Source organism: Coregonus clupeaformis, chromosome 11, assembly GCF_020615455.1.
Source record: "Coregonus clupeaformis isolate EN_2021a chromosome 11, ASM2061545v1, whole genome shotgun sequence".
In the NCBI taxonomy this organism is placed as follows: Eukaryota; Metazoa; Chordata; class Actinopteri; order Salmoniformes; family Salmonidae; genus Coregonus; species Coregonus clupeaformis.
The window spans coordinates 20,651,559-20,672,926 of record NC_059202.1 but is presented as its reverse complement, the minus strand read 5'-3'; the positions used below and the strand labels follow the sequence as shown (position 1 = coordinate 20,672,926).

The following is a 21,368-nucleotide window of genomic DNA, read 5'->3' as shown; positions in this document are numbered from 1 at the left end:
GGTGGTATCCGAGCTACTGTCTGCTGGGTTCATGTTGGTCAGATCATACTGTTATGATTTAACTGGATAAGAACCCAAATGCAGACAAGTACACCAAGCCAGAGAAGTTTTAACAGGTTTATTTACAATGTTCAAAGTCCAGGTTTCCAAATATATGGGAAGAGCAAGTCCAGGTACAGGGAGGGTAACAGATCCAGATCAGGGCAGGTGTGGTACCGTAATGTCCTAGTGTCCGTGGTGAGTCCAAAAGAGAGGTCCGGTAATGGAGAGCAGGATGGTGGTGGCAGGAGTGAAGCGGAGGCAGGAGTCAGGTTCCAAATATCAGGTCGTCTTGACTATGATCTGACGATGAGTGGTAAGTTTGACCGGTCTTAAAGGCTGAGGTGATATGGTGAATGAGCTGCAGCTGGAACCCTGACTCCCGCACACCAGACTTCACTCCTGCAATCAAGGACAGACAGAGGGGAGGGAGAGAGCAGAGAGAGCTACCTATCAGCAGTAGGCCTAACAGCATGGAGCCCCAGACCGAGGCTGATTGACCGTCATCTTGAACTTCTTCCATTTTCTAATAATTGCGCCAACAGTTGTTGCCTTCTCACCAAGCTGCTTGCCTATTGTCCTGTAGCCCATCCCAGCCTTATGCAGGTGTACAATTTTATCCCTGATGTCCTTACACAGCTCTCTGGTCTTGGCCATTGTGGAGAGGTTGGAGTCTGTTTGATTGAGTGTGTGGACAGGTGTCTTTTATACAGGTAACGAGTTCAAACAGGTGCAGTTAATACAGGTAATGAGTGGAGAACAGGAGGGCTTCTTAAAGAAAAACTAACAGGTCTGTGAGAGCCGGAATTCTTGCTGGTTGGTAGGTGATCAAATACTTATGTCATGTAATAAAATGCAAATTAATTACTTAAAAATCATACAATGTGTTTTTCTGGTTTTTCTGTCGCTGACAGTTGAAGTGTACTGTACCTATGATAAAAATTACAGACCTCTACATGCTTTGTAAGTAGGAAAACCTGCAAAATCGGCTGTGTATCAAATACTTGTTCTCCCCACTGTAAACAGTGAGTAGCAGCAGCATAAAAAGGGGGGGGTCAATGCTAGTCCGGGTTTTCATTTGATTAAATGTTCAGCAGTCTAATGGCTTGGGGGTAGATGTTGTTAAGGAGCCTTTTGGACCTAGACTTGATGTGGTTAGCTGATACTTAAAATACCTAAGTATTAAGAACTCCTTGGCAAAAACGTCAAAGTTAATTACAGATTTCTTGATTATCTTAGACAAAGATTATGGATATACTGACAAGATGTCTCTCCACCCAATGGGAGTCATTGTCCTCAAAGCGTCACAGAGGGCTATCTAGCTCCCGCCTATCCTTTCTTTGGATTGGGGGATACATGTCAGTATTGTAATCCTTTTTTAAATATTCGATTACTGTTGTTGACGTCAACCGCCTGTATTCAATGGAGAGAAATGCTATGCTACTAGCCTCATACCATGAATATGCATAGCCATCTTGAGACAACGGCGATATAAAGTGCTTTTTCTCAAAGTTGCCGGGATGTTACGTCTAAACAACGAAAAAACACCACCTGCTGGAGGGATACAGATTTTCCGCCGAGTTGGGCCTCTCGCTTCCTCTTCCTCTGTTTTACTGCTTCTTCTTCTTCAGTGGATTTTTTTAAATGGCGATTGGCAACCAACTTTAAGATGCATTAACGCCACCAACAGGATTGGAGTGTGGAACAGAGACAGGGAAGGTCTAAATCCTACCCAATATTCTCGTCTCTCTAAGGAAACTAAATACATCATTAAATACTATACATCCCCTGAAGATTTCCCCAGCAGTTCACTTAATCCTGGCTCTTCAACCCCATTGCTCCTCAAATCCAATAACAATCGCTCCCTTTCCCTCCCATATTTTGAGGAAGTATTACTGGCTATGTTGTTGCTCTGGTGGCTCAAGAGGGACAAAACAACAGTAATATTGCCCCTTTTTTCCTCATTCTTCAAGCTAAGGTCTTTAGGGAGTATGCGAGCACAGACAGTCGCGTCGCATAGCCAAGTTCTGCTAGGAGCAAACTGAACCTATGTATGTGGACGCCTTTACTCAATACAATGGAATCTCTTGTGAGAGGTGGGGATAAGAGATATCCAACTATTATCTGATATTTCTTACCACATCCTCCACATTTTTATTCTCATGTTTAACTGCTATATGTTTACCTTGTAATTACTCATGGATCTATAATTAACAACTGATGTGAGTGAATTCACTGTCATTATTTCTGACAGAAATGTTATGTCATTATTTCTGACTATACTTGTATTTTTTCTTTCTTTTTCTCTCTCTTCTTCGGTGGGGTTTATCGGCAGTTGGCTCCCAACGTTATGGTGCATTACTGTCACCTATTGTACTGGAGTGTGGGACAGAGACACAGAGACACAAAATCCCACCTGCCAGCCCCGTTTCTCTTAAAAAAAGATAACAAAATATTTGAGACTGTATCTAATGACGTTCTACTCAATATACTCTTTAAACTAATTTCCTGTATCCCCTTCTCCCTCATACTAGATCTCAGCCTCTCTCTTTCCCTCTCACACTGCCCACACTGTATCAATACATGCTCCACTGTCTCTGTTTCCTGGCAATAATCACACTTTCCTGTTGGATGCTATCCTATCACGTTTAATGTCTTATTCAACCGGCTGTGTCCCACCCTTAATCTTGTAAAAATAGCCTCCTCTCTTCTGTCTCTTCCTGCCGTCCTCCCCTCCCCGACTTTCCTCTGTACTTGAAATAAATGCCTGCCCTTAGTATCTCTATTCCACTGCTCCTGCCATCTCTGCACCATCACTGTCCATATCAGGCTTTTTGCCTCTGCCTTGCTCATTGAAACTACAACATCAACATCCCCACTACTAAGTGCTTGTTTAGCCAGTACATCAACTGCCTTGTTCCCCTACACTCCCACAAGGGCTGGGACCCAAGTAAATCGTATCTGTATACCCATCTGTCTAATCCTGCCATGGATTTGTAGTAAATCATAAATCAGGTCTTGTCTGCCATGTGAACTAAAGGACTGCAGACTCATCAACACTGCACATGAATCAGAGCAAATAACTACTCTGTCTGGCTTTACTTCCTACACCCACTGCAAGGCCAACAGTATGGCCATCAGCTCCGCCGTATATACAGCCAGATAATCTGTAATATGTTTCCTGACTGCCACCTCACATTCCTGCACTACAAATGCTGACCCAGTACATCCTGTCCTTGGATCTTTTGAACCATTTGTGTAAATGGCCATAAAATCCTGATACACAGTATCCAGACGTCTATTAAACAAATCAGATGGATCAACACTCTCCCGATCTTTCTGTAGTCTCTCCAACACTTCTAGATCAACTACTGGAGGTGGGAGTAGCCATGGTGGGTTTACAGGAATAGCTACCGTTGGACTAAACTCCCTTCCAAACAGTCCCATCTCCCTCGCCTGGGTATTACCCAACCACCCAAAGCTTGTGTTCTGTCCCAGCATGCCTGTAAAATCCCTTTCGCAGGATGAGACACCCAATGTTCCAGTAGGTTGACCCAATAATGAATTGCCAGCTGCTGTCTCCTAATCTGCAATGGCATATCCCCCACCTCCACCTGTAGTGCAGGCACTAGAGATTCCTATGTTGTTGATGTGAAGAATATTTGTTGGTCTGTGGTGTGTAATGACGAGCAACCAGACGCTGCACTTGACACAATTATGAAATAGCTTATCCCAGTTACTAATAAGCATGCACCCATTAAGAAAATGACTGCAAAAAGTGTTAAATTATTATTATTATAATTTTTTAATCCCCATGGATTGTTGAGGAATTTAGAAATTATATGGTTGAGAGGCAAAAGAGATGGCTAATAGGTCTGGCTGTACAAACGATTGGCAAACATACTGAAAATTGAGAAATCATGTGACTGAATAAAAAGAAGAAGAAACGACACTATGAAACAAAGATAAATGACATAAAGAATAATAGTAAAAAGCTTTGGAGCACGTTAAATCAATTTTTGGGTAAAAAGGCAAACATTCATTGAATCAGATGGCTCATTCATCACAAAACCCACTGATATTCGCAACTACTTTAATGATTTTTCATTAGCAAATTTAGGCATGACATGCCAGCAACAAACGCTGACACTACACATCCAAGTATATCTGACCAAATTATGAAAGACAAGCATTGTAATTTTGAATTCCGTAAAGTAAGTGTGGAAGAGCTGAAAAAAGTATTATTGTCGATCAACAATGATAAGCCACCGGGGTTATACCACAGTCGACTGCAGTTTCAAAACTACAATATTTTTCTGTAAGTGGCGCTAGGGGGCAGAAGAACAACGTGTGTAGGACAGGTAAAATAACTGATTCATTCGAGACTGGCTGAATAGAAGCCGGTTTGTGGATAAAAATATACCGAAATGATGTTTTAAATGTTCTAGCTAAGAATAAAAATGTACAGCCTTTTACAATGATTTTAGTCATCATTTTTCTTACCCCTGTCCAAGAATCAGGATGGGATGAGCTGTAATTTCATCAGGCACTATCTAGGTATACCTACTATGGGTTTTTGGAAACGGGGCTTTCGTTGTCGAACAAAAATCATTTTCAACAAACAAGTGTCGCACTGTTGTGGACAACGGACAATTTTACTGTCCTTTCAAGGTTTTGATGTTCCATAATTTAATTGTCGCTAACTGAAACGGTAACCTGGGTTCGTGGAGTTGAGAGGGGGATAATAAAGAAAACCATGATAACGTCTGCCGGTAAGCAGTAACGTAGCAAATGTCAGCGTTTTGGAAAACGGGAAAGATGGCTAGCTGGCTAACGGTAGCAAGCTAGCATCCATTGATTTAGCTGAGTCACATAGCTAACTGGCTAGCTAACTAGCTATCTACCCAGTTTACAAACGTTTAGCTAGCTAGATACTGTAAGTTAACTAACGTTAGCTAGTTACCTAACTGGCTAGATAATTTTGTTCCTATCATATTGTTTCATGTCTACAGTCGCCATTAACGTTAGTCGTTGGACAATGACGTTAGTTAGCTAGTTGGTTAGCTAACATAGCTAGGCAGTAAGCTGCAGCACATTTGTGCCCAGGCAAACTAGCTACTTTATAAGGTAATGTAGCTGGATCGAATCCCCGAGCCGACAAGGTAAACATCTGCCCTTGGTCAAACTCGGAAGGGAAAGGGGGATCTATAGTCACCTGTACAACGGAATGCATTCAACTGAAATGTGTTGATTAAGGCAGTCCCCCCCGCACCTCTCTGATTCAGAGGGGTTGGGTTAAATGTGGAAGACACATTTCAGTTGAATGCATTCAGTTGTACAACTGACTAGATATCCCCTTTCGAGTTTGACCTGTTTAGGCTTCACATGAAACTTGGCTGTGACAGTCACAAATGAGAGGGCGAACGTTAACGTTTTCTGTCTAACCTAGCTAGCTACGTTACATACACTGAAGTGCATCAGGGTACACACACGTATCATGTTTTATCCATGATGTTGAAACTGACTACACATTCATTGATTTCAGCTGGAATCATCTCACTGCTGGATGAGGAGGAGCCCCGGCTCAAGGTATCATAAACTTAAGCTTGTTATCCAGTGAGAATACACCAGTGGTCACCAACCCTGGACCTAGAGAAGACGAAAAGCTTTGTACAATAACATTAAAGCCCATAAGTAGCTAGTTAGTGGAAGCAGTTGTGTTAAGTGCTGGACACTGTATCTCCTGGACCAGGTTTGGTGACCACTAACATTCATGTTGACTTGGCAATGATTATCCTCAACTATTGTTTGCGTAAAGTGTGTCTAACATTTTTTTTTTTTTTTTTCTGCTTGTAGGAGTTTGCTCTGCACAAGCTGAACTCCATTGTCAATGACTTCTGGGCTGAGATATCGGGATCTGTTGACAAAATGTACGTTTTAAAATAAGGAAATAAAGCTAAACATATTTGCATGGTCAGTTTAAAGTGGCAATTTTACTTTCTTTTTTTTTACACCAGCTTCAAACAGCTGAAATAACAATATTTTTGTTTATGGAAAATATTTTTCACAGCGTTTTCGGTGGTATGTTGATTCACTACACTATCTTATTTTGCCACATAAACTGAAATTAGGCAAACTAGAGTTTTACCAACCAGGAAATGGCGGAGCGATTTCTGCATAGTGCAACTATAATTAGAATAAAACAATTACTTAAGGGAAAGTTTTGTTAAATGGCTTTATTTATAAACGTTGTTCTCTCCTCACAGTGAGGTCCTGTATGAAGATGAGACATTTCGGAGCAGGGCATTTGCTGCATTGGTGGCTTCCAAAGTGTTTTACCACCTCGGGGCGTTTGATGAGTCGTTGAACTACGCTCTGGGTGCAGGAGACCTTTTCAGTGTCACAGACGACTCTGAATATGTGGAGACCATTATCGGTGAGTGATGTCACAACTGCATGTTTTTGTATCCCCAAGTACACAATCAAATCAAATGTCATTTGTCACATACACATGTTTAGCATATGTTATAGCAGGTGTAGCGAAATGCTTGTGCTTCTAGCTCCGACAGTGCAGTAATATCTAACAAGTAATATCTAACAATTTCACAACATATACCCAATACACACAAAACTAGTAAGGAATGGAATTTAAGAAAATATACATATATGGACAAGCAATGACAGAGTGGCATGGACTAGGATACAGTAGAATATTATAGAATAGAATACAGTACTATATACATATGAGATGAGTAGTGCAAGATATGTAAACATTATTAAAGTGACTAGTGTTCCATTTCTTAAAGTGGCCAGTGATTTCAAAAGGCAGCAGCAGCCTCTAATGTGCTAGTGATGGCTATTTAACAGTCTGATGGCCTTGAGATAGAAGCTGTTTTTCATTCTCTCGGTCCCAGCTTTGATGCACCTGTACTGACCTCGACCTTCTGGATGATAGCGGGGTGAACAGGCAGTGGCTCGGGTGGTTGATGTCCTTAATGATCTTTTTGGCCTTCCTGTGACATCGGGTGCTGTATGTGTCTTGGAGGGCGGGTAGTTTGCCCCCGGTAATGCGTTCGGCAGACCGCACCACCCTCTGTAGAGCCCTGCTGTTGCGGGCGGTGCAGTTGCCGTACCAGGCGGTGATACAGCCCGACAAGATGCTCTCAATTGTGCATATGTAAAAGTTTGTGAGGGTTTTAGGTGCCAAGCCGAATTTCTTCAGCCTCCTGAGGTTGAAGAGGCTCTGTTGTGCCTTCTTCACCACACTGTCTGCGTTGGTGGACCATTTCAGTTTGTCAGTGATGTGTATGCCAAGGAACTTGAAGCTTTCCACCTTCTCCACTGCGGTCCTGTCGATGTGGATAGGGGGGTGCACCCTCTGCTGTCTCCTTTGTTTTGTTGACGTTGAGTGAGAGGTTATTTTCCTGGCACCACACTCCCAGAGCCCTCACCACCTCCTTGTAGGCGGTCTCGTCATTGTTGGTAATCAAGCCTACTATTGTTGTGTCGTCTGGAAACTTGATGATTGAGTTGGAGGCGTGCTTGGCCACGTAGTCATGGGTGAACAGGGAGTACAGGAGGGGGCTGAGCACGCACCCTTGTGGGGCCCCAGTGTTGAGGATCAGCGAAGTGGAGATGTTGCTTCCTACCTTCACCACCTGGGGGCGGCCCGTCAAGAAGTCCAGGACCCAGTTGCACAGGGCGGGGTTCAGACCCAGGGCCTCGAGCTTAATGATGAGCTTGGAGGGTACTATGGTGTTGAATGCTGAGCTATAGTCAATGAACAGCAATCTTACATAGGTATTCCTCTTGTCCAGATGGGATAGGGCAGTGTGCAGTGCAATGGCGATTGCATCATCTGTGGATCTATTGGGGCGGTAAGCAAATTGAAGTGGGTCTAGGGTGACAGGTAAGGTAGAGGTGATATGATCCTTGACTAGCCTCTCAAAGCATTTCATGATGACAGAGGTGAGTGCTACAGGGCAATAGTCATTTAGTTCAGTTACCTTTGCTTTCTTGGGTACAGGAACAATGGTGGCCATCTTGAAGCGTGTGGGAACAGCAGACTGGGAAAGGGAGAGATTGAATATGTCCATAAACACACCAGCCAGCTGGTCTGCGCATTCTCTGAGGACGCGGCTAGGGATGCCATCTGGGGGGGGTTAACATGCTTAAATGTCTTAATCACGTTGGCCATGGAAAAGGAGAGGCCACACTCCTTGGTAGTGGGCCTTGTCAGTGGCACTGTGTGATCCTCAAAGCGGGCAAAGAAGGTGTTTAGCTTGTCTGGAAGCGAGATGTCGGTGTTGGTGACGTGGCTGGTTTTCCTTTTGTAGTCCGTGATTGTCTGTACTCCCTGCCACATACGTCTCGTGTCTGAGCCGTTGAATTGCGACTCCACTTTGTCTATATACTGATGTTTTGCCAGTTTAATTGCCTTGCGGAGTGAGTAGCTACACTCTTTGTATTCTGCCATATCCCCAGTCACCTTGCCATGGTTGAATACGGTGGTTCGCGCTTTTAGATTTGCGCGAATGCTGCCATCTATCCACGGTTTCTGGTTAGGGTAGGTTTTAATAGTCACAGTGGGCCCAACATCACCTATACACGACCTGATAAACTGTCACCGTTTCAGTATATTCGTCTAAATTATTTTCGGAAGCTACCCTTATCATATCCCAGTCCGCGTGATCAAAACAATCTTGAAGCGTGGATTCCGATTGGTCAGACCAGAATCGTAATTATGACCTCAAGGGCTTCTAATGCTGATCCTTAGGCTTCCCTTTTGTTACATTACACATAGTCACCTCAACAATGTTCAATTTATGTATTCCCACTGTTGCTAATTTAGATATCAACACACTGATACCACAAATCATGGCAATTGATTATTCCACAGTGATATACAGTGCCTTTGGAAGTCTTTTTCCACATTTTGTTAAGTTACAGCCTTTTTCTAAAATCGATTTAAATAAATAAAAATCCTCAGCAATCTACACACAATACCCCATAACGACAAAGCGAAAACAGGTTTTTAGAAAATGTTGCACATTTGAGCTCAGGTGCATCCTGTTTCCATTGATCATCCTTGAGATGTTTCTACAATTTGATTGGAGTCCCCCTGTGGTAAGTTCAATTGATTGGACATGATTTGTAAAGGCACACACCTGTCTATATAAGGTCCCACAGTTGACAGTGCATGTCAGAGCAAAAACCAAGCCATGAGGTCGAAGGAGTTGTCCGTAGAGCTCCGAGACAGGATTGTGTCGAGGCACAGATCTGGGGAAGGGTACCAAAACATTTTGGCAGTATTTGAAGGTCCCCAAGAACACAGTGTCCTCCATCATTCTTAAATGGAAGAAGTTTGGAACCACTAAGACTCTTCCTAGAGCTGGCCAAACTGGGGGAGAAGGGCCTTGGTCAGGGAGGTGATCAAGAACCTGATGGTCACTCTGACAGAGCTCCAGAGTTACTCTGTGGAGATGGGGAAACCTTCCAGAAGGACAACCATCTCTGCAGCACTCCACCAATCAGGCCTTTATGGTAGAGTGACCAGACGGAAGCCACTCCTCAGTAAAAAGCACATGACAGCCCGCTTGGAGTATGCCAAAAGGCACCTAAAGCAAAGCTGTCATCAAAGCAAAGGGTGGCTATGTGAAGAATCTCAAATATAAAATATTTTGATTTGTTTAACACTTTTTTTGGTTACTATATGATTCCATATGTGCTATTTCATAGTTTTGATGTCTTCATTATTATTCTACAATGTAGAAAATGCTAAAAATAAAAACCCTTGAATGAGTAGGTGTCCAAACCTTTGATTGGTACTGTATGTAAATGTGATATTTCAGTTGTATATTCTTTATTAATTCGCAAAAAATTCAAAAAATCTGTTTTTGCTTTGTCATTATGGGGTATTGAGTGTAGATTGATGAGGGGGGAAAAAACAATTTAATCAATTTTAGAATAAGGCTGTTACCTAACAACATTTGGAAAAAGTCAAGGGGTCTGAAAACTTTCCGAAGGCACTTTACAGTAGTTCTTTGATGACTTCTGGTCTCTTCCCCCGTAGCCAAATGCATTGACCACTACACCAAGCAGCGGGTGGAGAACGCCGAGCTTCCTGAGGACGAGGAGAAGAAGAGCATCGACCCCCGGCTAGAGGGCATTGTCAACAAGATGTTCCTGCGTTGCCTGGGCGACCACAAGTACAAGCAGGCCATCGGCATCGCCCTGGAGACACGCCGCCTGGACATCTTTGAGAAGACTATCCTTGAATCGGTCAGTGGTTCCCGGGTCGTCTTTTGAACACTTTCTGTTTTGGTTCCACAGATTTTTAAATTTGGCGCCACTTCTACTTAATGTAATACATTTAAAAAATTATTAGCTTAATGAAAATCCAGAGATCCATGACTTTTGGTTTAGTATACATTTTATTGGAATGTTTTTGTTGTGGTTTCAAACGTTTATTTTTTTCAGTAACAACTTACAACATTTCATGTTGAAATCCTAACCCTCTTCTTTCTTCTTGTCTTGTACAGAACGATGTTAGTGGCCTACTGGCCTACAGCCTGAAGGTCTGCATGTCGCTGATGCAGAACAAGAAGTTCCGCAACGAGGTCCTCCGAGTGCTGGTCAAGCTCTACATGAATCTGGAGAAACCTGACTTCATCAACGTTTGCCAGGTAACAGGGAGAAAGGACACTTCAACTTGGGCTCTGATTTAAAAAATATCCATTCAGCTGCCTGCAGTTTGGTGGTGCGTTGGTTCTCTGATTTCACCATCTGAAACAGGACCATCCTGACCCAGCGGAATTACATAGTCATTCAATAGCAAATTACTTTGAAAATAAAATAGTCACGTGCACACATTATTGTTAGGTGGTAGGTGAGAAACTCTGCATGATGAAATGAAAAGACCCACAAAATATTGTTCACCTTAATTGTAACAATGTTTCCGTCTGCGGTGGTAGATGTGCCCAAACCCACACGTGTTGCCAGCAGAGGCAGTCCCTTTGAGGCTGACTAGAGTCTGTTGCTCTTCATTCACCCCCACCTGAATCTCTTTGGTTACTGCAATTCAGCGTTTAGCTGCAAATGTGTACAATATAAAATAAATCCACCTTACTAATACAAGGAAGTAACCATTTGACCAGCATACATCACACTCCAACTTGGTCTCTTTTCCTTCTCTTTGTCCTCCACAGTGCTTGATCTTCCTGGACGACCCACAGGCGGTGAGCGACATCCTGGAGAAGCTGGTGAAGGAAGACAACCTGCTGATGGCCTACCAGATCTGCTTCGACCTGTACGAGAGCGCCAGCCAGCAGTTCCTCTCCTCCGTCATTCAGAACCTGCGCACCGTGGGCACACCCATCCCCGCCGTGCCCGGATCCACCAACACGGGCACCGTGCCCATCCCAGACAAAGACAGGTGGGTGAGGGTGCAGTGACAGGGTGGGAGAGGTAGGTTGAGGAGAGGAAAAAGGGTTGGGGAAAGATATATTAAGGGAAAATGGGAAGGAAATGTAGTAAGATCGCTGTAGGTAGAATATCTTGACACATCACAGGTAATTTATTGTGATACAAAGTTGATTTAGCCAATATGTTTTCTCCTTTGTCTCAGTGATGCTATGGAGACGGACGACAAGGCCGCAGACATTGTGAGTACCTCTACTTGGTGCTTCTCTGTGGCTGTGCAGAGCTGTTGGCAATTTTAAATAGTTGTTCTTGTCACCCAAAATAATGGATCTTCCTTTCCTCTGCTTGCCTAGAAGGACGAGCCTAAGGATCAGAACGCAAAGATGATCAAAATTCTCAGCGGAGAAATGGCCATCGAATTTCATCTGCAGTTCCTCATCCGGAACAACAACACAGACCTAATGATTCTCAAGAACACAAAGGTAAAGGATGCCAGTATGAGTATTAAACAGGCTACATATTGGATGTTAAATAGGCCTGACATGTACTGCAATATAAAAAGGCTTTCACTCAATTTTTTGTTGCTTTGTCTACCAGGATGCGGTCCGAAATTCAGTGTGCCACACAGCCACGGTCATAGCCAACTCCTTCATGCATACGGGGACTACAAGTGACCAGTTCCTCAGGTAGAGCCACTATGCTATACCGTCACCAGCTATAGCATAAACACATTGAGAATATCACCTTCACACTTGATAACATACTCTCCAGGAATTCACATTTTATATAGAAAAAAGTAATGTATCTTTACTTGTGATGGTGGTAATGGGGTACATTCTATTGGTGTGTGGCAGACCTGGCTTCTGAATATTTTTGAAATAACGTGGCCGAAATCAACCACTTCTATTGGAAGTATTTCAAATAACTCCTATAAATAGGATGCTATTTGAAAAATACTTATTTCCAAATGCATTATTTCAAATACTCCTAGGACCTGGGTTCAAATGCATGGGAGTACTTATTTGAATTTGAAAGTACTCTGTATTAAAGGAAAAGTATATTTCCAAATGCATTCCAATATTCAACTACTTGTATTTCCCCCAAAAAAAATATTATTTGAATACTTACTTTGAAATGTTTGTGAAAATAATTGAAATAGTATTTGACCGAAGCCTGGTGTGAGGATATAAAGGGTCAATGCTGTGTTTGGCTGTGTGATGTGATTTTATTCATTATTTCAACAGAGAGAACTTGGAGTGGCTTGCAAGAGCCACCAACTGGGCCAAGTTCACAGCCACAGCCAGTCTTGGCGTCATTCACAAGGTAAACTTTTGCTGAAACAATTAAAAACATAAATGGATATCTGAGACATCTTTTGGTTTTCGGATTTTATATATAAAAATAATAATAATAACAACAACATATTTTCAGGGCCACGAGAAAGAGGCGCTGCAGTTGATGGCCACCTATTTGCCCAAAGACACCTCCCCTGGATCGGCCTACCAAGAGGGAGGCGGCCTGTACGCCCTCGGGCTGATCCACGCCAACCACGGGGGGGACATCATCGACTACCTGCTCAGCCAGCTCAAGAACGCCAGCAACGACGTGAGTGGCAACATGCAGACACGTCACATTTCCCCTTGCTCAATTCCAAATCAACCCATAGCCCCCCTACCCCTTTGGTCACTTTAGATTTGATTGGATGTGTGTGTAAAGGCATCCGCATATTTCCCAGCCGAAGCAATTCGGAAGAGTTTGTGCATATATTATAAAAACTTTGAGGACTCGTTTTCATGCACATTTTTAAATTGAGAAATAATGAATTAAATATATTAATGTATAATTGCGCGACTAAGATCTCTTCGGCAAAAACATCCAAATTAATGACAGGTTTCTTGAATTATCTTAGATTAATTCTGACTATTTTGAGGAAGTGTATACTGGCTACGGCGTCTCAAAATGGACAAACAGCACTATTGCCACTTTTTTCTTGTTTTTCAACTGAAGGTCTGTTAAGGGACTATGGGAACACACTCGTTCAGCGCCAGTCGAACTGAAGCATTAAGCAATACGTAGATAATTCCACGAAGCCCATCAAAGGGACATCATGTCACATTTGAGTTGAATACAAAGTTTTATTCGTGTCTGTGATGGCCATTTTGTTTGGTTTGCTTTGTTTCCTCCCACAGATTGTCCGTCACGGGGGAGGTCTGGGCCTGGGATTGGCTGCCTTGGGTACGGCCAGGCAGGATGTGTACGACCTGCTCAAGTCTAACCTGTACCAGGACGACGCAGTCACAGGTACACGACCTGTTGCAGTTCATATAAGGAAATCAGTAAATTGAAATTAATTAATTCGGCCCTAATCTATGGATTTCACATTATTGGGAATACAGATATGCATCTGTTGGTCACAGATACCTAATTAAAAAATGTAGGGGCGTGGATCAGAAAACCAGTCAGTATCTGGTGTGACCACCATTTGCCTCATGCAGTGCGACATCTCCTTCGCGTAGCGTTGATCATCAGGCTGTTGATTGTGAAATGGTGTCCCACTCAGTTGCTGGATATTGGTGGGAACTGGAACATGCTTTTGTACATGTCGATCCAGAGCATCCCAAACATGCTCAATGGGTGACATCTCTGGTGAGTATGCAGGCCATGGAAGAACTGGGACATTTTCAGCTTCCAGGAATTGTGAACAGATCCTTGTGACATGGGGCTGTGTATTATCATGCTGAAACATGAGGTGATGGGGGCTGATGAATGTGGTCACACGTGGTCTGCAGTTGTGAGGCCAGTTGGATGTACTACCAACTTCTCTAAAACGACGTTGGAGGCGGCTTATGGTAGAGATTTGAGCATTAAGTTATCTGGCAACAGCTCTGATGGACATTCTTGCAGTCAGCATGCCAATTGCGCACTCCCTCAACTTGAGACATTGTGTTGTGTGACACAACTGCACATTTTAGAGTGGCTTTTTATTGTCCCCCAGCACAAGGTGCACCTGTGTAATGATCATGCTGTTTAATCAGCTTCTTGATATGCCACACCTGTCAGGTGGATGGATAATCTTAGCAAAGGATAAATGCTCACTAACAGGGATGTAAACAAATGTGTGAATACAATTTGAGAAAAATAAGCTTTCTTTGCATATGGAACATTTCTGGGATCTTTTATTTCAGCTCTTGAAACATGGGACAAACACTTTACATGTTGCATTAATTTTTTTGTTCAGTATGTCTCTGTAGCCCTTAGAGTGTAACATGGGATGTCAATTCCCCATTGGTAGGGGATTCAGAAAAGCATCTTGAAATATTTACATCTGTTGATATACATTATGCTTACAACAAAAACTGCATTGCATGTGCAATTTATAAGAGATCGGAGATACTAGCAACTTGTTAGAAAATCAACACTGTGCTCCTATTGCCAGTTGTTCAGATTAGAAAGGACTTTTCTTTGGTGCCATCATGCGGCGCTCATGTTTTCCCCTCTGTTCCCAGGCGAGGCGGCGGGGCTGGCCCTGGGGCTGGTCATGCTGGGCTCCAAGTCGGCCCAGGCCATCGAGGACATGGTGGGCTACGCCCAGGAGACGCAGCACGAGAAGATCCTGCGCGGCCTGGCCGTGGGCATCGCCATGGTCATGTACGGACGCATGGAGGAGGCAGACACGCTCATCGAGAGCCTCTGTAGGGACAAGGTAACAGTCAGACTTGGATTCACACGCACAAGGGCTGACCCCATTTAGACTTGGAATGCATTCACGCGCACAAGGGCTGACCCCATTTAGACTTGGAATGCATTCACACGCACAAGGGCTGACCCCATTTAGACTTGGAATGCATTCACACGCACAAGGGCTGACCCCATTTAGACTTGGAATGCATTCACACGCACAAGGGCTGACCCCATTTAGACTTGGAATGCATTCACGCGCACAAGGGCTGACCCCATTTAGACTTGGAATGCATTCACGCGCACAAGGGCTGACCCCATTTTAGACTTGGAATGCATTCACACGCACAAGGGCTGACCCCATTTAGACTTGGAATGCATTCACGCGCACAAGGGCTGACCCCATTTAGTCGATTGTTTGGTTGATAGGCTGTTGGTCGACCGGGATTTCTTTAGTCCAGCAGTCGCAATTATTTGTAGTTTTTTTTTCATGGTGCACAAGACGCCCGTCTGATTCACGCCTGTGTAAGTGGACTAATCCATTGTGGAGGCAGTCATCACTCTAAGACGTGATTCTGAAATTGTATATGGTTATATTATGTAAAAAATAATGGTGCAACACTAATACATCTAATATACTGTATAAGAAATGCTATTTGTCCCGCGTTGAATATGGTCGCTGTCTGTGGTTCTGAAACACAATCTTCAGTGTGCCATAGAATTGGCACCTTTCCCTATGTTGCTATGTGCATATTAGCAAAATTAACCAGCATATTGGGATTGAGAACAATGCCTGAAGCCCTATTCGGACGGGATTAGTTTTACTGGGGGAGGTCAGGTAATGTAATTATGTGTACAAGCACAACACCACATCTGTCATTTTAGTCCCTTCCGAATCTGCCATGTCAGTAATTTCTACATGGCAGGAGAGTAACAATTCCAGCCAGAATAACCTACTGTTTTTTGGCGAACTCCAAGGACCTCTGATAATACTAGTCCCGTTCGAATCAACATCCCTGTGTTTTGAGAGTTTGACAGGTGTTGCTCATGGTTTGAGCAAGAAAACAATAACTGATTGGATAAATTGAAAGAAGTGCTGCCCGTAGCCTATATGTGAAGGGCCTTAATGTATTCACTTTCATATGTTTTGTGTGTATGGATTGAATATTGGCAAATACATCAGTAAAAAATATTGCGCTTAGTTAATGTAACCCTTGCTGTTAATAGATCGCAACGCAGCATACGACTGACCTAAACGTTTGAAAATGATAAGCTCACTTTTGCATCCATAGCCTTAAAACGTATCTCAAGTGCAAGGACGCTGTTTAGCTCACATCTGAAGGCTGGGGGGCATTTAGGATTTCTACGGCGGGTTCGCTTTAATTACATAACCAACGTTCTCTGGTAATACTAGTCCCGTGCGAATGGGTCTCTGCCTAATTGTCTAAGAAAATTGAGGAGAGAGCGAACCCCAACTTTTAATTAGGTCTATAATCAATAGCCTAACTGTTAAATGTACCTGGCTTTATAAACCATCCATAAACTGTATGTCTACAGAAATAAGACAGATCCTGCTTCTGTTGCCTGTTTGAGTGTTTGTTTAATAGCCTACTGATTCCGTGAGCACCAAGCCTCATGCAACGGCGAAATGTCGGATCAAGCAATTTCACAGATATGGCTGTTTTTAATCTTTGCTTTGCTGTAATACAGGCTGGTGTTACTTATACTTTATTTAGTGTTTACACTGTTCCAAACAGGCAGAAAAATATTGTAACCTAGCAGCACCTGTTTGTCACACACACACACAATACTCACGCAAAGCTTGCTCCTATACCCTCCTTTTTCTTGATCTCCAGTAGTTTCCACAACTAAGTCAAATGTCTTCCACAGATCTGACCTCCCCTTTCCCTCCTGAGCAACCAGTAAACATTCGCCCCGTTTTCAAGTTTCTTTTTCACGTCCGTCCCCCCCCGCATCCATTTTGCAGTCGACATTACCGTGTTCGGATTTGTTATAACCAATTTATTGACGTGATTATGATAGGCTATAGGTCAGGCCCTATTGTGTCGCGTGCGATTGCTTGTATGTTTCACGTAAAGAGAGCAAAGGGTTGAGGGAATGTTTTTTCCTAAACAAATTAGGGATTTCGGTAACAACTTTTCAGTCAGAAACAAGAAAACTAAATGGCTGAAAGGTTGTTGCAGCTTCAGCACAATAATCACTTGCTGTGCTGTGGTGCCTTTTGGCTGCAGTAGGGAGGAGAGGGAGACGACGTGCGCCAGCCAGTCACCCAGGCACTCGCTGTCATTTTTATTAACACAGCGTGACGATCGGGCTCTTTCGTGAGTAATTTGTGTGTCTTTTTAATTATTTAATCAAACAGTGTGCTTATGAACACAAGCTCAGTTCATATGTAGTTGGGTTTTATTCAAACACATAGGGTGTGTCTGTCCTATATAATATGGAAAAAATAAGTTTAAACATTTCGACCAATTGATTGGTCGAAAGAACAGGACTACTCTCGGTCGACCAAGATATATTTTTAGTTGGGGACAGCCCTAACACACACTACTTCCACTATGCCTGGCGGTGATGGGTTCCACTATGCCTGGCGGTGATGGGTTCCACTATGCCTGGCGGTGATGGGTTCCACTATGCCTGGCGGTGATGGGTTCCACTATGCCTGGCGGTGATGGGTTCCACTATGCCTGGCGGTGATGGGTTCCACTATGCCTGGCGGTGATGGGTTCCACTATGCCTGGCGGTGATGGGTTCCACTATGCCTGGCGGTGATGGGTTCCACTATGCCTGGCGGTGATGGGTTCCACTATGCCTGATGCGGTGATGGGTTCCACTATGCCTGGCGGTGATGGGTTCCACTATGCCTGATGCGGTGATGGGTTCCACTATGCCTGGCGGTGATGGGTTCCACTATGCCTGGCGGTGATGGGTTCCACTATGCCTGGCGGTGATGGGTTCCACTATGCCTGGCGGTGATGGGTTCCACTATGCCTGGCGGTGATGGGTTCCACTATGCCTGATGCGGTGATGGGTTCCACTATGCCTGGCGGTGATGGGTTCCACTATGCCTGGCGGTGATTGGTTCCACTATGCCTGGCGGTGATGGGTTCCACTATGCCTGGCGGTGATGGGTTCCACTATGCCTGGCGGTGATGGGTTCCACTATGCCTGATGCGGTGATGGGTTCCACTATGCCTGGAAGGGATGGGTTCCACTATGCCTGGAAGGGATGGGTTCCACTATGCCTGGCGGTGATGGGTTCCACTATGCCTGGCGGTGATGGGTTCCACTATGCCTGGCGGTGATGGGTTCCACTATGCCTGGCGGTGATGGGTATATTACTTTTTACCACTTTTCATTGTAGGGCGCGGAAACTCGCCTAATACCGATATATTGACCTTCATTCCTTTTTTCCTTGGCTATGCACCCATGACTGTTAACCTTGTTGCCTATTGTGTGTGATTTTGCTTTTTTCCAGCCTGTAGTCATCTCCGTTTCAATTTTACTGCGACAGTGAACAGTGTCCTGAACAGTAGTATGAATTGTACATGCAGTACCCATACTTAAATGTTCTAGATGTCAAATAAGTGGTATACCTTGTTGACCACACATTGTTGCCATGACTACCTACTGCTGCAGACTCTTGTCTCTTGGCTAAGGCTCTGTGTTCTGTCACTGTGTCTGTTCTAGGACCCCATCCTGCGCCGCTCTGGAATGTACACAGTGGGCATGGCCTACTGCGGCTCCGGGAACAACAAGGCCATCAGACGGCTGTTGCACGTGGCTGTAAGTATTCTCCTTCTCCTTCCTCACGCAAAACACCGACAACCAAGAATCAGAGTAGGGATAGCCAAGGTATTATGTATTGGAATTGCGAGGACGGTTATGACAGACAATAGTATACCTCACAGTAAATTAAAATGTGTTGGTATGTTAATCGCCATAATGAAAGTCTTTGGTTGTACAGGAAGCCATAATATATATATATAATTTTTTTGTGTCATTTAGCAGACACTCTTATCCAGAGCGACTTACAGTTAGTGAGTGCATACATAATTTTTTTATTTTTCATAAAAATTCAAACCAGGATCTCTAGTGGCCTTAGACCACTGCGCCACTCGGGAGAATTCATTAATGTTATTGTTGCTGGGGAAGATGGTTGAGTTGGTATTCCTACAGATGGCATCCTGCACAAGCTAAAGATGCTGTGATATAAGAGCTGTTTATGAACCGAAGTATAGTAGACTCCTGAGTGGCGCAGTGGTCTAAGGCACTGCATCGCAGTGCTAACTGTGCCACTAGAGATCCTGGTTCGAATCCAGGCTCTGTCGCAGCCGGCCGCGACCGTGAGACTCATGGGCGGCGCACAATTGGCCCAGCGTCGTCCAGGGTAGGGGAGGGAATGGCCGGCAGGGATGTAGCTCAGTTGATAGAGCATGGCGTTTGCAACACCAGGGTTGTGGGTTCAATTCCCACGGGGGGCCAGTATAAAAAAATATATGTATTCACTAACTGTAAGTCGCTCTGGATAAGAGTGTCTGCTAAATGACTAAAATGAAAATGTATAGGCTTTCCCCAAATCTTTGATATCTTGGCTGATTGGGAGTTTTGCATTTTGGTGTTTGGGCAGGAAAAGTATTATTATTGGATGTTATCTCCTCACCCTACTATGTTCTTTCTGCTATTAATACATTGTTGTCTACCTGTCAGGTAAGCGACGTGAACGATGATGTCAGAAGGGCAGCGGTAGAGTCCATTGGATTCATCATGTTCAGGTAAGGCCCTATGCTATCCCCTTTCCGGCCAGCAGAGGTCCCCCTACTTTCAGCGTCTTGGTCCACTGCTAGTCTCCTAGCCAAGCTAACTGATCAATCAGCCCCTACATGTATACACAGACGGCATTCCTCTCATAGCCTGGGCATAATTTCCAAATGCGTTTGGAGAATGTCAGTTTATGTAGCCTTATGTAGTTTATTCATCCCGATCGTTAAAACAACTAAAACAAACAGTGAGATAGATTTCTTCCGCCTAGACCTCAGATAAATAGATGTGGCTTTTCCACTCCTGATTGCCACTGTGGCCGTTACCCATCTTTGGCCCTGAGGTTAACCCACGTTTCCACATTCCAAGAATTGGGTTTTCACAAGTCCCACAACATAGCCTGTGGAATTTTCACCCTGCATGGCTAAAGAATCGATGTTGTCTGAACACTGTTTTCGGTTTTAAGTAACCTAGGGCATGCAGTAGGGTTAACTTTTAGCCCAGATAGAGCTCTGGGCTGATCTGCGTTTTCTTATAATAATAATAATAATAATATGCCATTTACGCGGAATTGTTTATGTAAGTGCCAGGTTTGGGCTCAATTCAGAATTGAGTTGAGAATGCCTCATAAATTCAAATTCTTGAATTTGAATTGAAGTGGTAAACAGGATGCAGAATTGCAATTTGAATGAAAGGAAATAGAATAGAATTCAGTGAAATTCAAATTCCTCTTCTATATTAGGTGTAGTCTATACAAATATACATCTTGTTCATAAAACATCATCCATGTCATTATTTATATCTATCATATATGTATGTACAGTACCAGTCAAAAGTTTGTACACAACTACTCATTCAAGGGTTTTTCTTTATTTTTACTATTTTCTACATTGTAGAATAATAGTGAAGACATCAAAACTATGAAATAACACATGGAATCATGTAGTAACCAAAAAACTGTTAAACAAATCAAAATATATTTGAGATTGATGATTGATGATAGCTTTGCACATTCTTGGCATTCTCTCAACCAGCTTCACCTGGAATGCTTTTCCAACAGTCTTGAAGGAGTTCCTACATATGCTCAGCACTTGTTGGCTGCTTTTCCTTCACTCTGCGGTCCGACTCATCCCAAACCATCTCAAATGCGACCCAACCAAATTCACATAGAAATGTGTGTTTTAGATCTGTCATTCTCGCTGAAAGCAAGTCTAAGTAGCTTGTTCTATGTGCACTATTTCTATGCTTCCCGTTCAGTTTCATTTTTTATTTTCAGTTTTGTACACCAGCTTCAAACAGCTGAAAATACATTATTTTGGGTTAGGTATTTCACAGCTGTTTAGATGGTACAATGATTCTCTATATTACACTTTGCTTGTTTTGTCACATAAACTGAAATTAAGCGAACTATTAGAATTTTAGCAACCAGGAAAAGGCGGAGCAATTTC

At 43.4% G+C, this 21,368-nt stretch overlaps 1 protein-coding gene across 1 annotated transcript in view; it reads left to right on the top strand.

Annotated features, from left to right (window-relative positions):
* The first annotated feature begins 4,633 nt into the window (after window positions 1–4,633).
* The window catches only part of LOC121576513 (26S proteasome non-ATPase regulatory subunit 1), an 80,007-nt gene continuing 63,272 nt past the window's right edge, over window positions 4,634–21,368 (top strand). The window contains exons 1-16 of the mRNA XM_041889712.2: window positions 4,634–4,811; window positions 5,585–5,628; window positions 5,896–5,969; window positions 6,306–6,475; window positions 10,112–10,320; window positions 10,581–10,724; window positions 11,247–11,473; window positions 11,666–11,702; window positions 11,814–11,942; window positions 12,058–12,146; window positions 12,705–12,783; window positions 12,892–13,065; window positions 13,650–13,761; window positions 14,967–15,163; window positions 18,850–18,945; window positions 19,870–19,934. Coding sequence (XP_041745646.1) covers window positions 4,796–4,811; window positions 5,585–5,628; window positions 5,896–5,969; window positions 6,306–6,475; window positions 10,112–10,320; window positions 10,581–10,724; window positions 11,247–11,473; window positions 11,666–11,702; window positions 11,814–11,942; window positions 12,058–12,146; window positions 12,705–12,783; window positions 12,892–13,065; window positions 13,650–13,761; window positions 14,967–15,163; window positions 18,850–18,945; window positions 19,870–19,934 — 1,862 coding nt within the window. The 5' untranslated portion in view covers window positions 4,634–4,795. The remainder of the gene's footprint in view (window positions 4,812–5,584; window positions 5,629–5,895; window positions 5,970–6,305; window positions 6,476–10,111; window positions 10,321–10,580; window positions 10,725–11,246; window positions 11,474–11,665; window positions 11,703–11,813; window positions 11,943–12,057; window positions 12,147–12,704; window positions 12,784–12,891; window positions 13,066–13,649; window positions 13,762–14,966; window positions 15,164–18,849; window positions 18,946–19,869; window positions 19,935–21,368) is intronic.